The 15186-nt window shown below is 34.5% G+C and overlaps 1 protein-coding gene across 2 annotated transcripts; it reads right to left on the bottom strand.

Moving 5' to 3' along the window:
* Window positions 1–13137, bottom strand: LOC125844081 (transmembrane 9 superfamily member 1-like). Of its 2 annotated transcripts, XM_049523321.1 has the most exons (13): window positions 13048–13112; window positions 9249–9428; window positions 4617–4806; window positions 4423–4527; window positions 4255–4272; window positions 4071–4165; window positions 3829–3981; window positions 3223–3357; window positions 2977–3143; window positions 2274–2368; window positions 1801–2174; window positions 535–808; window positions 1–405 (listed from the first exon to the last, which is right to left on the bottom strand). In XM_049523321.1, the coding sequence occupies exons 2-13, from the start codon at window positions 9321–9323 to the stop codon at window positions 338–340; spliced, it is 1749 nt and encodes a 582-aa protein (XP_049379278.1). In that variant the 5' UTR covers window positions 9324–9428; window positions 13048–13112; the 3' UTR covers window positions 1–337. The 2 variants fall into 2 exon arrangements, with proteins under 2 accessions (XP_049379278.1, XP_049379277.1); XM_049523320.1 differs by lacking the exon at window positions 9249–9428 and having other exon boundaries at window positions 12855–13137.
* Window positions 13138–15186: the final 2049 nt, after the last annotated feature.

Genomic DNA, 15186 nt, shown 5'->3' with positions numbered 1-15186 from the left:
AAAAAATGATTCTCAACATATTCCAAAATACAATGCAGATTATGGCCTTTGAAGTAATAAAAACAAATGTATAAGTAATATATGTATGCACTACAAAAGTTGCACAATATTCCACTGTTTTCTCCCATACAACTTTACTAAACATTTCCACCCATTCTAAACCAGAAAATTGGAAATAACAACTAATTTTCTTCCTTCCATCTCTTCTAAAAATAATAATCTTCATTCACATTAGGTGACCCGATTGCTGTGGTATTATCTGGAAATCCACAAGTGAAAGGTAGAAACGGATCATGCAAAACTGTGGTGCATCGTTTCATATGCTTCGTTTAAGCACTTAATCACACTTGATATTTCTGTAAATCCTCCTAACAAACAAATTAGAGCCAAGATATCCTACAGCACCTGGAGTTCCAAAGAAATCAAGAAAGAATAAGTTAAGTCAGATCTTAAGTCCACGATAGGGATGGCGTTTTGAGGGGAAGGAAAATAAAAGGCACTCGCCAAATCCTGTATTTGACTTATATAGCTTACCACAGAGGATGCCAAGGCCAAGGCAGAACATCATAGTGTAGCCAAAGTAAAAGCTGGTCTGGAAGAAACCGGACATCTTAGTCTTTACATGATAGTAATATATGGCGTAAAGATAAACATATAGAGCTGTTGAGGCAGCAGAAAAGAATGAAGTCCATCGCCAATGGTAGTTCTCGGCATTCAGCAAGAAATACGTGCCCACAATTGTCACACAAACGGTGACAATGATGAGAATAATAAATACAAGAAGCATAAAACCATAGACATAGTAGACCTGCCAACAACAAAATAAAGGTCAGCCAAAGTACAAATGTAAAATGCATTGTTTTCGGGAAAAACTTTGCAGCAACATATAAGAAAAGCAATAGGTGAACACTACAGAATCTCCAGTGTGCATATTAAATGCTGTGAGATTGTTGCTAGACAATGTCGTGATTCCTACTTTGAAGAAGTCATTGCAAGTTGTCCTTTATGTGTTTAAATAATGTGTTCAATAATTTATAGAGAAAGAAAGGAAGGAACTATACCAAAAAACGTAAGCAGACAAACGTTTCAGAATCTCAAGCTACTAGAAAATGATCACAAGAATCTATTGGCAAATGGCATTGACAATTATACAAGTTTGTCTCTATTGCACTACACCTCATTATAAAGTTAGCTCACAAGACAAAATCTGGTTTCAAACTTAAGCATGGGCAATTAGAACGGTTCAATATCCATATCAGAAGTAGCGCCTAATAGGAACACATCGGACAGTCCCATGACATGCTGTCATGCCCAAAACAATGTTGACATCTAGGTTACCTTTTTTTATTTTTGACCAACAGAAAATTATCTCACATATCACTTTCAACTCACTGATACCAAGCAAATTAAAGACAGGTGCTTATACTTGCTTACTTCTCTGAACAAAATAAAATAAGTAAATGATGATGCTGAAAGATTCTAATAAAGGATGAAATCCTCCAGATTGATCAAGAAGAAGCAAAATTAGCCTTACAACAGCTTTTTGGTAGCAAAATTGTTCTTAGAAACTATATCACATAAAAATCACAGTGAAGTATAGTTCACACAAAAACAGTTCTTAGGCAATAAAAATCTGTTGTATTCAACTAATTCAATGCTCAGATAGTGGAAAACTGACCAGTAAAGCAAATAAACATATTGAATGATGTTGAAAAGATTGTCAAGTGAAATGGTGCAAGGAAAAATATCTTTTTAAAATGCTATTTCCATTAAGCGAAAAAAAGGGGAGAGAACAATTACCTTGTAGTTCCAGAAGGAAGTGAAGACAAAATACATCTCAATGAAAATGCTCCCAAAGGGAAGAAGACCTCCCATTAGAGAAATTACAGATGGTGTGAGGTACCATTTCTTCTCAGGGATAGGGCGGGGTATGGTCTTAACACGGCAAGGATTGTTTGGTGTACCACTCCAGTTTCTTCCTACAACAGTACCAAGAAGTGCCAGAGGGAATGAAATAAAAGCCCAAATAACAAAAACCACCACCATTGTGCCAAAGGGAATAGCAGCTAAAGATCCATAAAATATAGCAATCGTGTTTAGAATGAACCCAATGCCAAAGCACATAAAGGGGAAAAGTGATGCCGTTAGTATCATTGACTTTATCCACTTTTTACCTGACAAGATTCACAAAAGAAATAAACTTTAATCACTTGATGATTAGAGGGAATCGATAGAAACAACTGAAGGACGTCAACCCCAGAAGGATCACATACCACCATTACGAGAGTACAGGCCACCACTCACATATCCGGCAATGAACGATGTAAGAGCATAACATACAATAAAGGTTGTAGTAATAGCTCCTCTCCTGAGCAATATAAAGTACAGCAGTAAGTTCAATATTAAGAAATAGGGGGTAAATATATCCCTCAGTACCTTATCCAAAAAATATATATAACCCAGCGTGTGTGATATAGGGTTTGACTGGGGACAGCTTTCTGATATTAATGTGAATTTCATACTAAAGGTAATAGAATCAGAAATTTAACTAACATTTGAAAACTTAGTTAGGTGAAAAAATTAATCAAACTATATTTCTTTAGTTAGAACAGATTTGACTTGTTTAAACTTGGGTAAGTTGTATATGACTACATTATTACCCAAAATAGAAAAAAATGTTATATCCACATGAGAAGCACTATAAATGCCAAGTATGGATTAAATAGTCAAAATATTAGACACGGACCAATTTGATTCACTAGAAAATATCCAAACCCATGTGCAGAAACTCAAATAGAAAATGACAGACACGGTATTCATTAGACAAAGATACATATGGAACAGTTCAGACAAGAGGATAAAAATTAGTAGGTTAAAGTGGGAGCCAGAAAATCCAACTGGTAAATGAACGGGAAATAAACAGTGCATAGAACCACAATCTGCAGATTTAGTACATATAATTAGAAGGACACATACCCTATGTACAACATTCCAATAATAGCAAATATGATCACAAGGAGAACAAGTGTTGTAAGCTGAGCACCAGTGCCAACAACAGCTGAAAGAAGGGCCAAATTTTGTGGAGGTCGGAAAACATCACCATGGACAAGTTTCCAACCAGACTCTTCATTCACATCCCTCTCCTGTACAATTGTTTATTTATAAACCATAGAAAATATGTAACTGACGAATACATGATTCATGAGAAGAAAAAAATATTACCAGACTCTCCAGATCATCATCTTCACGAGCATATTTAGCATAATCATTACGAAGAGTGCGCATCAGAATCATAGACACTAAACCAGTGAGGAAAATAACCATCATGAACGAATTGAACACAGAGAACCAGTGGATCTGCATAAAGAATAAGATATTAACAGAGGCTGGCAACAGAAAGAGCAACTTGTAGTTACTTGTTCTTATATGCAGCTTTCTCTTTAACTCATTTGTTTCACCAGAAGAACATGAAGTTTCGAAACATATGTGACAAGTAAGCCCAAAAGGACGTTATCCTAGCAGTTAAATTCTAAACTTTTTTGGGGGCAACAAGGTATTGTCTCTAATCATCAGTAAAGAAAATGTGAACAGTTAACTTGTAGAAACGAGTGCGGAATTGTCCACTGGACACATTTTTTTAATAATCAAATTAGTTCCATTTGAGAAAGTTCCAAAAACTAAAGTCATATAAATTGAAGTGGTCATAGCTGATAGAGGATAGAGTCAAGTGGTCTAAGACTGCAATCGCCATTTCATTCTTGAGTTGAATCTTTCAATAAAAGTAACACAAGTGCACAGTGAGGATCATCAATGGTGATTGGCATGTACCTGATGTTCAAAAAAGGGGTAATCCAAGTATACATCAAACCGCCGTTCATAAGTAATATTTGTCGGAACCCATTTTACAGAGTATGTCATGCCTAAGAGTCTTCCTTCCTCCAGTGGTTTTGGGGTCTCTTGAGTTAGATTGACATGAATGATCTGTCGAAGTTAAAAGTAACACAATTACGAAAGTTAAGTAGAAGAAAGCTGATAGATGATCACAAGAGTGAAGAATAATAATGCATTACCTGGTCTTTATTGTATTGAATAAGAAAATTCTTGTGTGTGTAGAGCACATGCTTGGTATCTCGGTTTCTATCAGGAAGCACTTCGCCCACGAAACCTGAACTTCCATAACCATAGAGAATTTCAGTAATGTTAAACAGTACTTAGTTATCAGAATCAGAAGACAAAAACTAGCTAAGTGCATACCCCATAATGGCAAATCATCTGATGCAGGAAGCCATATGTCATCATAACCACAAAAAAAAAGATCACAGATACAGTAAAAGGTCAGTAAATTAGCAGCAGGCTGCATCTAGTAGCCATGTGTAAAAGAACATAAAAAACCATAGAAGGATGTGTTAATATGAAATATACCCATGAAAAATTCAAACCAATATGAACTTTCGATAGCATCCTTAAATTGTGCCACTTTTGCTGCATCCAATACAAGTTCGCAGATTGTGCTTTTCTCCACATCTCCTGTTGAAATAAAATGGAACATGGTGAAAAAAGATGGTCTTTGAGAAATAACAAATTCATTTTTAGTTTTCTTTTAAAAAAAGACATACTTTTGAACTTTATATCAATTCGGCTATCAATAAGTTCATTCCCACCAAGAACCTCGCCAAGGCCACCCCACTTGTGACCACCATCACCAGGATGACAGAACGGAAGGCTGTAATAGTTGTACGTCTCTTGTGGATTATTATAGGGTCCAACCTTATTTACCCAAAGAGTGACAGGTTCATCCGCTTGATACTGCAGCATATAGCAAAAAGACATCAACACCATCAGACAAACTGAAACCGAAACTAACCAGATATTTTTGTGAAACAAGACCTTCCTACATGTGTAAAGAAACACTAAAAAAGACCCTATCGGCTCTTAGAAGATATCTTAATCATTCAGGGGTTGTTTGGTAGAGTGTATTAGGAAAAACAATGCATGCATTTGCCTTGTGTATTACTAGTACCTTGTTTGGTACTCTTTTCCAACCTATGTATAACTATTACACTCTATAGTGTATTAAGGTGAGTATTGCTAATACCATGGATTTCTAGGTATTAGCAATGCAATGGTTTTAATGCATGCATTAGCATGATTAAAGACCCAATTTGCCCCTCAAAATCTTTTTTACATCTTTTCTACCATAATAGTGGAGGGTATCTTAGAAAATTAATATTTTTATGTAATGCATACTATTTTTTATGCATCAAACCAAACAATGCATAAAAATAATCTATGTATAACTAATGCAAGCATAACTAATACATGCATTGCTAATGCAAGCATTACTAATACACTCTATTTAGCATTATTCTTATACACTCTACCAAACGACCCCTAAGTGCATTTGGCTTTTTAATTTTACAACCACTTAATGAGTTTGAATGATTAAGATGGCCTCATTTGTTTTCTTTAAGACGTTTGAATCTGAATAAACATATTCATCTATGTGATTAAGATTTCTCTAGATCTAAACACCAAAAAATTAATACTATTTGTTTTTCAACATCTAAAATGTGCATAATTTATTTATTAATAAACATAATAACTATGCAACCACTGCCACCATCAATCACCACAATCAGCTATTACAACCATTAGCCACCGTTTACGGTCGTCACCACCAACAATCACCACTATATATCGTCAACCACTAAAATCATTTACCACCACCATTAGCTATCACTATCGTCCACCTCAATTTTTAGCTACCACCACCAACTACCACAATCAACAACCACTGGCAATCACAGTTATCAGCTAACTAGCTACAACAACAACACCATCACCGATACAATTTTCAATCAGCACCCATAACCACTAGCCATCACCACCACCAACTGCCATATAATTTTTAAAAAAGTTACTTCTATTGATATAGTACTAAATTAAGTATTTTATTTGAATTTTATATTTATTAACTTTTAAATGAAACAAGTTTTATAAATTCAGTGTCAAGAAAACAAACTGTCTAAATTATTTGGTATTCAAATCTTAATACAACACCTTAATATTCAAATGACTATTCAAATTCAGTCTTATAAATCTTAATGTACATCATAATATTCAAATGTGTATTCAAATTCAGTTGTCTTAATCTTAATAAAAACAAATGAGGTTTCCTGATTAGGGGGGTTGAAGGTGGCCTAGAAGAATAAAATGAACTAGAAGCAGAGTACATGGTGAAACAAGGCACCTTAACAAGCAGTCAGGACTAAATGCGCCAATTTTGTTGCCAATAGGATAGCAATTTGTCTAACCAGCACTTGCTGATACAAAAATGTCCAAGCACTTTTGGCATGTGAGATTTTGTGACGAAATACTTATGTTATATTTTGTATAATCTGGTTATCCATATTGCTTTAGGAAGAACCATCTCATTCGGGTTTACTCCAAGATCAGGGTTGATTAACTCAGCAAAGACAAAAGTACGAACTAAATTGAGAGACCAGGCTCCCAGTGTATCCCTGCTAAATGATATTCAATATTTTTTTATTTTGATAACCATATAATCAACAAGTTGCTTTCAATAGATTCACTGACAAGCGGCTTCGCTCGGAGTGAATTCCACATAAGAGATTATGTTCTGAAAACGATCTTGTGTCCCTTCATGTACATGAATAGAAATCCACTGGAAGAGTTGTAGAAACCGGAGTACAATAGTAAACACATGAACAAAAAGCAATAGAAGTATAATCAGGAACCAACGCATCATCAATCGGCAAGCAATCTGGCAGTAACACTTGATGTCCAAATTAAATCAAAACATCACAATAATCAGGAACCAACCCGTTATCAATCCTCAGCAACCTCAGCATTTTAGTGGAAGTTTGGACTTTGGACCAATATAAACCCTATCAGAGACTTCTTTAGTTTCTTTTTTTTTTTAATTCTTTTTTAATCAGGAACCAACACATCTCTCCTATTGCAGTGACTTAAGTGTATTTGTAACACTAAATAGAACCCTACTATTTCTTCCAGTTGAAGGTTTTCCTATAGACAACATTCTGTTTAATTGTTAGAATTCGGGTATTTGATCTATATCATTTGTTCCAATTTATGCATGAATCAAAGTCGGTCCTTTCTAAGTCTCTAATTTCAATCTGTGGTTCTCTTTCCATATTTTAATCACAACCCCCACTTTATCTCAAACTCGTGTGACACTATCTTGCACACATATAGGTCATACAAACCATCAGATTTCATGACATGCTTCGTTGCCTAATCCACATTCTAGCTCAAATATCTCATCCATGTCACTTCCACCAAACCACCTGTTTCTTGCAATTCCTAATTTATCAATATTCCGCCAGAATGGATCGCATAAAAGCTACAGCCTTGCCTCTGGGACAGTCACAACTTTAAATGCCAAGGAATCCTTTGGTGGTACCAATTAGTAACTTTAACTCCTCTATCTCCAAACTTTGCCTCAAGTTCCAAATTGTGGGGCCGGTGATAAGATTTTCCAATTCTTATTGCTGGAAACTACCCATAATATGATTGATAGTCCACATCATTACTAAACCTCTATTCAGAATAGTTCTCAAATCTCTCCAATCCTACTTGCTCCCAATTTGAATGTACATGAGACTCCGAAGTTGAAGACAACTGATATTGCATCTGATTTGCATGCATTCCTATGATGTCTCTTATTCAATCTACTCCTCTATATTCATCTCAAACTTCGAACTTACCTTCTGCTTATCCTATTCGCACTTCTAATTCTTTACCTCTAACTAACTCTCACATTCAAAGTAATTCTTTCCAACACCATTCCACCTATACCACTCCACTTGAAACTACTTTCTCAGGTAACCATCACATGGTTACCTGTTCTATGAGAGGGTCACTTATGCCCCCATTCTTTCTTCATTGGCCACCTCTACCAACTCCTCTTTGTCTGAACCCTGATCTTTTATGCAATTGCTACGGACCAAGGTGGCAACAAGCTATGATTGATGAGTTCAATGCACTCTTTCGAAATCAAACATAGTCCTTAGTTCCTTCGGCTCACGCCAACATAGTTAGCAGCAAGTGGGTCTACCATATTAAATATAAAGTTGATGTCCCCATTGATAGATTTAATGCTCACCTGGTTGCACAAAGATTTTTCCAACAGTTTGGCATAGACTATGATCAAACTTTACTCGTATCATTAAGCTCAACAAGGTCAGATTGGTAATAAATACTCAATAAGGATGTATACTTGAGGCAACCTAAAAGCTTTGAACACCCAGATTATCCCAATTATGTCTATAAACTAAAACGATCTCTATGGTTTGAAGCAGTCTCCACGGGCTTGATTAAATCGTCTTGCCACATACCTACTTGACATTGGCTTTTAGAGATCCATTTCTGATATAGCGTGATTATATTCAGGATTGCTACTGGTATTTTCAATTAATGTTGATAATATCCCTATTTTTGGTTCCTCTTCAACCTTAATTGGTTATATTATTGCATGTATCAAGGCAGAATTCTCTATAAAAGACTTAGGTGGCCTATAGAATGTATAGATTTGAATCCCTGGCCTCCCACAAGCAGATGAGTTTAATTCTACCGCTCAACCAGCATGCCTGACAGCCTTTTTTATAGTATGCATGTAAACACAATAACAGAAAAAAGAAAATGATTTGTATGATTCAAATCACTATCCAGCTAGACTTTCAGCATCAGAACATTATTATAATATAAAGGCTCAAAAACTTTTCTTTTTGGGCCCGTTTGGACATGGCGATATGAATTGAAGTTTTGGAGAATTTGGGATTTGAAATCATGAATTCAAGCCATGATCTCAAATCGCAAGTCCAAACATGATTTAAAATCATGACTTCATACCGAATATCCAAATGCAAGCTTAGAAAGCTCAAAATCAATACACATTTTGCACCTAAACACATAAAATCTTAATAAACTGACCATAAAACATCCTTTGTAACCTTCAAAAATCACTACCCAACTACAATTTCAGTGCATCAAAAGCATCATCATACAAACTCTCTATTTTTTTTTCCACAAAGCTCGGATTCACACATAAACAGGAAAAAGAGAAGGATTATGAATCACACAATACAGAAAATGGAATTACATAAAAGACATAGTAGAAGCAATTTAAGATCCAAGAATGGAGAACCATTTAAAAAAGCAAAAGTGGATCAATTCATTATTCAATAAAAAACCCAAGATTAATTTACCTTTGCATGAGATGGGTATGCAAGGAATAGAGAGAAGATGACGAAAATGACGAGAGATCGAGCAGTGGAGAGCATTGCTAAACGGATCTGAAAATGAAAACTGGATTCTTGAAAACGTATGTATGGGTTTGTTGTACCTCTCTTTCAGCGTATCAGATTTTGTGAGCTCCTCTTCTCTTTCACTCTTCTCTTTGTCTTCTTTAGATCTCAAGTTTCAGACGAGCAATTTGAGAGCTCTAAGACTCGACAAAGCACCAAATCTGAGTTATTGTCGTTTCAAGGAAACTGTTAAACACTTTTCTACACAAAAAAATTAAGGNTCTTCATGTACATCTTAATATTCAAATGTGTATTCAAATTTAGTTGTCTTAATCTTAATAAAAACAAATGAGGTTTTAGCATCAGTATCAACAGTAAAAGTTTCCTGATTAGGGGGGTTGAAGGTGAAACAAGGCACATTAACAAGCAGTCAGGATTAAATGCACCAGTTTTGTTGCCAATAGGATAGTAATTTGTCTAACCACTAACCGGCACTTGCTGAAACAAAAATGTCCAAGCACTTTTGGCATGTGAGGTTTGTGACGAAATACTTCTGTTATATTTTGTATAATCTGGTTATCCATATTGCTTTAGGAAGAACCATCTCATTAGGATTTACTCCAAGATCAGGGTTGATTAACTCAGCAAAGACAAAAGTACGAACTAAATTGAGAGACCAGGCTCCCAGTGTATCCCTGCTAAATGATATTCAATATTTTTTTATTTTGATAACCATATAATCAACAAGTTGCTTTCAATAGATTCACTGACAAGTGGTTTCGCTCGGGATGATATTCCACATAAGAGATTATGTTTTGAAAACGATCTTGTGTCCCTTCACGTACACGAGTAGAAATCCACTGGAAGATTTGTAGAAACCGGAGTACAATAGTAAACACATGAACGAAAAGCAATAAAAGTATAATCACGAACCAACACATCATCAATCGGCAAGCAATCTGGCAGTAACACTTGATGTCCAAATAAAACTAAAACATTACAATAATCAGGAACCAACCCATTATCAATCCTCAGCAACCTCAGCATTTTAGTGGAAGTTTGGACCAATATGAACCCTATCAGAGACTTCTTTAGTTTCTTTTTTTCTTATTCTTTTTTAATCAGGAACCAACACATCTCTCCTATTGCAGTGACTTTAGTGTATTCGTAATACTAAATAGAACCCTAGTATTTCTTCCACTTGAAGGTTTTTCCTATAGACAAGATTCTGTTTAATTGTTAGAATTAGGGTATTTGATCTATATCATTTGTTCTAATTTATGCATGAATCAAAATCGGTCTTTTCTAAGTCTCTAATTTCAATCTGTGGTTCTTGTCTTTCCATATTTTTTTTTATGAAGTAAGATGTTGTATTAGAAAGGCATCAAGAAGATGCAAATTGCATACACAAAAATATGGTTAACTCCTGAGAACAAAAACACCTATTTAATCAGGGAGTTAACCACTAGCAAAAGGATGGTCGCTAAGCCATATTGAGGGAGCTAATGAAATCGAAGAGGGGTAATATATCATTTACAGGGGATAAGTTGCTCCATTGGAAGAGATTAATAAGGCAAAAGGATTTCAAACTGCTAATTGGAGTTGAGAATACCATCAAAACATCTGAGATTCCTTTCCTTCCAAATACACCAAAAAATACATGATGGAATCATCTGCCAGGTCTTCTTGATGGGGCTATCAACTTCTCTAAGACTCCAACTTCCAACTACTTCTTTGATACTTTGCGGAAGAATCCAGTTGATACCAGCAATTGAAATAAACATATTCCAAAGAGCTGTTGCCACTGGACAATGCAGAAACAAATGATTCACTGATTCCAGGCTATTGAGGCACATGAAACATCTGTTTACTAGCTGAAGTTTCCTCCTATTTAGATTGTCTAGGGTTAGGATAGCATCCTTGAGGGTAGTCCAGGTGAAACACTTGATTTTAGGGGGTAGTCTATTCTTGTCTTTCCATATTTTAATCACACAACCCCCACTTTATCTCAAACTCGTATGACACTATCTTGCACACATATAGGTCATACAAAGCATCAGATTTCATGACATGCTTCCTTGCCTAATCCACGTTCTAGCTCAAATATCTCATCCACATCACTTCCTCCAAACCACCTGTTTCTTGCCATTCCTAATTTATCAATATCCCGCCAGAATGGATCGCATAAAAGTTACAGCCTTGCCTCTTGGACAGTCACAACTTTCAAATGCCAAAGAATCCTTTGGTGGTACCAATTAGTAACTTTAATTCCTCTATCTCAAAACTTTGCCTCAAGTTCCAAATTTTGGAGCCGGTGATAAGATTTTCCAATTCTTATCACTGGCTATTACCCATAATAAGATGGATAGTCCACATCATTTTTTTTTTTGATGAAGTAAGTAGATTCATTTCAAGGCATCAAGAAGATGCAAGCTTTACAAGGATAGATCAGTTAAGCACACAAAAAAAAAGGATTTGTAGCCTCTTTCTAAGCTATAGAGCTAACAAAATCCAAGAAGAGTTCTAAATTATTTACAGGGGTCAGTTTGGACCAACTAAAAAGGCTAACTAGACATCTGCCTCGCAAAAGATTTCTAGAAGTTGAAATTCCATCAAAACATCTTTTTGGATAGTCCACATCATTACTAAACCTCTATTCAGAATAGTTCTCAAATCTCTCCAATCCTACCTACTTGACATTGGCTTTTAGAGATCCATCTCTGATATAGCGTGATTATATTCAGGATTGCTACTGGTATTTTGGTTCTCACAATTAATGTTGATAATATCCCTATTTTTGGTTCCTCTTCAACCTTAATTGGTTATATTATTGCATGTATCAAGGCAGAATTCTCTATAAAAGACTTAGGTGGCCTACCGAATGTATAGATTGGAATCCCTGGCCTCCCACAAGCAGATGAGTTTAATTCTACCGCTCAACCAGCATGCCTGACAGCCTTTTTTATAGTATGCATGTAAACACAATAACAGAAAAAAGAAAATGATTTGTATGATTCAAATCACTATCCAGCTAGACTTTCAGCATCAGAACATTATTATAATATAAAGGCTCAAAAACTTTTCTTTTTGGGCCTATTTGGACATGGCGATATGAATTGAAGTTTTGGAGAATTTGGGATTTGAAATCATGAATTCAAGCCATGATCTCAAATCGCAAGTCCAAACATGATTTAAAATCATGACTTCATACCGAATATCCAAATGTAAGCTTAGAAAGCTCAAAATCAATACACACTTTGCACCTAAACACATAAAATCTTAATAAACTGACCATAAAACATCCTTTGTAACCTTCAAAAATCACTACCCAACTACAATTTCAGTGCATCAAAAGCATCATCATACAAACTCTCTATTTTTTTTTCCACAAAGCTCGGATTCACACATAAACAGGAAAAAGAGAAGGATTATGAATCACACAATACAGAAAATGGAATTACATAAAAGACATAGTAGAAGCAATTTAAGATCCAAGAATGGAGAACCATTTAAAAAAGCAAAAGTGGATCAATTCATTATTCAATAAAAAACCCAAGATTAATTTACCTTTGCATGAGATGGGTATGCAAGGAATAGAGAGAAGATGACGAAAATGACGAGAGATCGAGCAGTGGAGAGCATTGCTAAACGGATCTGAAAATGAAAACTGGATTCTTGAAAACGTATGTATGGGTTTGTTGTACCTCTCTTTCAGCGTATCAGATTTTGTGAGCTCCTCTTCTCTTTCACTCTTCTCTTTGTCTTCTTTAGATCTCAAGTTTCAGACGAGCAATTTGAGAGCTCTAAGACTCGACAAAGCACCAAATCTGAGTTATTGTCGTTTCAAGGAAACTGTTAAACACTTTTCTACACAAAAAAATTAAGGAAAAAGGCCAATAGTTCACCCTCAAACTTTATTATAGATCAAATATAACCTCATACAAAATAAAATAGTATATATACCCTTTAATAAATATTGTATATATAATTATTGTTTACAAAGGACGTATATTTGTTCTTTTTGTTAACAAGCTAAATTAAGAAAATCTTAAAACTGATTTTTTTAATTTTAGAAAAATTGTATTAGATAGATATATATCACTCATTTACTTTAACTCTTGAGACGGAATCTAACTAAAGAAAAATCTAATTCATTTTTCCGACCCAATCGATAGTACTTTAGAACTTAACAGGAGAAAGATTGAGTTCTTCTTATTTTGATCAGGTTTATAGAGGGGTAAGAAAGAAAATGAGCAAGGTAATTTTATGAAGTCACGTGGTATTTTTGGAATTAAGAATTTAATTTTAAATTATTATATTGAATTTTATATATATAGATATATTAGTAAAAAAATGCATTATTTGTTAAACGGCGAATATATGCTTGCACCATTTTTTAACATCTAAATTTTCAAGTTGAGGAATAGATTTTGCCCCCTTTTCTCAAAAAATAATAAAAGTTCTGTAAATTGTGAAGAGTGATTGAAAAACATGTAATTACAGTAATTAATAAATTAAAAACCAGAATAGGACTAAAGTGTCCTTACACTAGAAATTGAATAAAATTGTTTTTTTATTAATATTTTAATCCAAAAATGTTTATATTGTATAATTTGATTCAAGAATATCTTTATTATTAATTAATTGGGTTAAAAATATTCTCCTCTTAATAAATATATATATTTTTTTAAATGAATTCTTTTATAATAAGAAATACCATTTTTAAGAAACTATTTTTTTAAAACAAAAATCTCTTTAACTAGGAAAAAGGTGAGAAGTAATCTATTTTTCTTCTTGATTTAGTTTTTATCAATTAAGCTGATAAAGTTAAGATACATCAATTATAATAGATGAATATATAAAATCTCCCTTAAATTTGTCCGCAAAATTTACTTTTGCACTGTAACTTTACGGACGTTTAAATACCCCTTAAAAAACTTTCAAGTGAATTAAATATCACCTTATATATACAATACCAATTTCACGGTTGGGAGGTGATATACACGCGTGCCACGTCAGCGCCACCTCAATGACGCATTGACATAACGTCAGATGCTGAAATTTTTTTGGTTTTATTTCTTTTTTTTTCCATCTCATTTTTTGTATTTAGTTTTCATTTTCTTCTTCTTCCATATTATTTTTTGTTCTCATTTCACTTATCACTCATCATCTTCCATGTTTCATCCTCTCCATTACAATACTAAAATTAAAGTTTCCTAGGGTAGAAAACTAACACTCACAAAAGGATTTCTAATAATTTGACGAATATTGTGTGTAAAACAGAAAAACAGAGCGATACATATACTATCATCATTGTAGCTGGAGTTGCTAATGCTTCAACGATAATTATCGGAGTCACTGTTGTTATTTTAGGCTCAAAATTGACAAATCTAAATGTTTTCAAACCTTTTACGATGGTTGCCGAAAAAATCAGAACACATAAAAAATAAAAAGAAAATACGAAGAATAAAAGAAAGCCAAGGAAAAGGGCATGATCAGCGTTTTGTCCAGGTCGCTCGTGTGGTGAAATTTTTTGGCAAGATTTGGTGGTTTCACAACACATGGTATCTTGCGGAGTAGTGATGAACGAGGAACAAATGGGGTCCCTCATGATTGAGCAGCATTGAATTTGTCGGCCTATAATTGCCATTAACAATGTTTTCCGAAGGTCGTGACATTGAGGAAATAGAGAGAGAGTTGAAACAATTTGAGAGAAAAAAGAGACGAATCAAGTCGTTGAACGAAGTCAAAGTGGGATCCACTTGTTTTTTAAAAAAATTCTTGCTATTTACGCGCCTAGAACTTTTTTTGTCACATCAGCCACTAAGGTGTTGTTTAATTCACTTACAAGTAGTTTAAGGGGGTATTTAAATGCACGTAAATTATAGTGCTAAAGTAA

This window comes from Solanum stenotomum, chromosome 11 (genome assembly GCF_019186545.1).
Source record: "Solanum stenotomum isolate F172 chromosome 11, ASM1918654v1, whole genome shotgun sequence".
Classification (NCBI taxonomy): Eukaryota; Viridiplantae; Streptophyta; class Magnoliopsida; order Solanales; family Solanaceae; genus Solanum; species Solanum stenotomum.
This window is presented reverse-complemented; position numbering and strand designations above follow the sequence as displayed.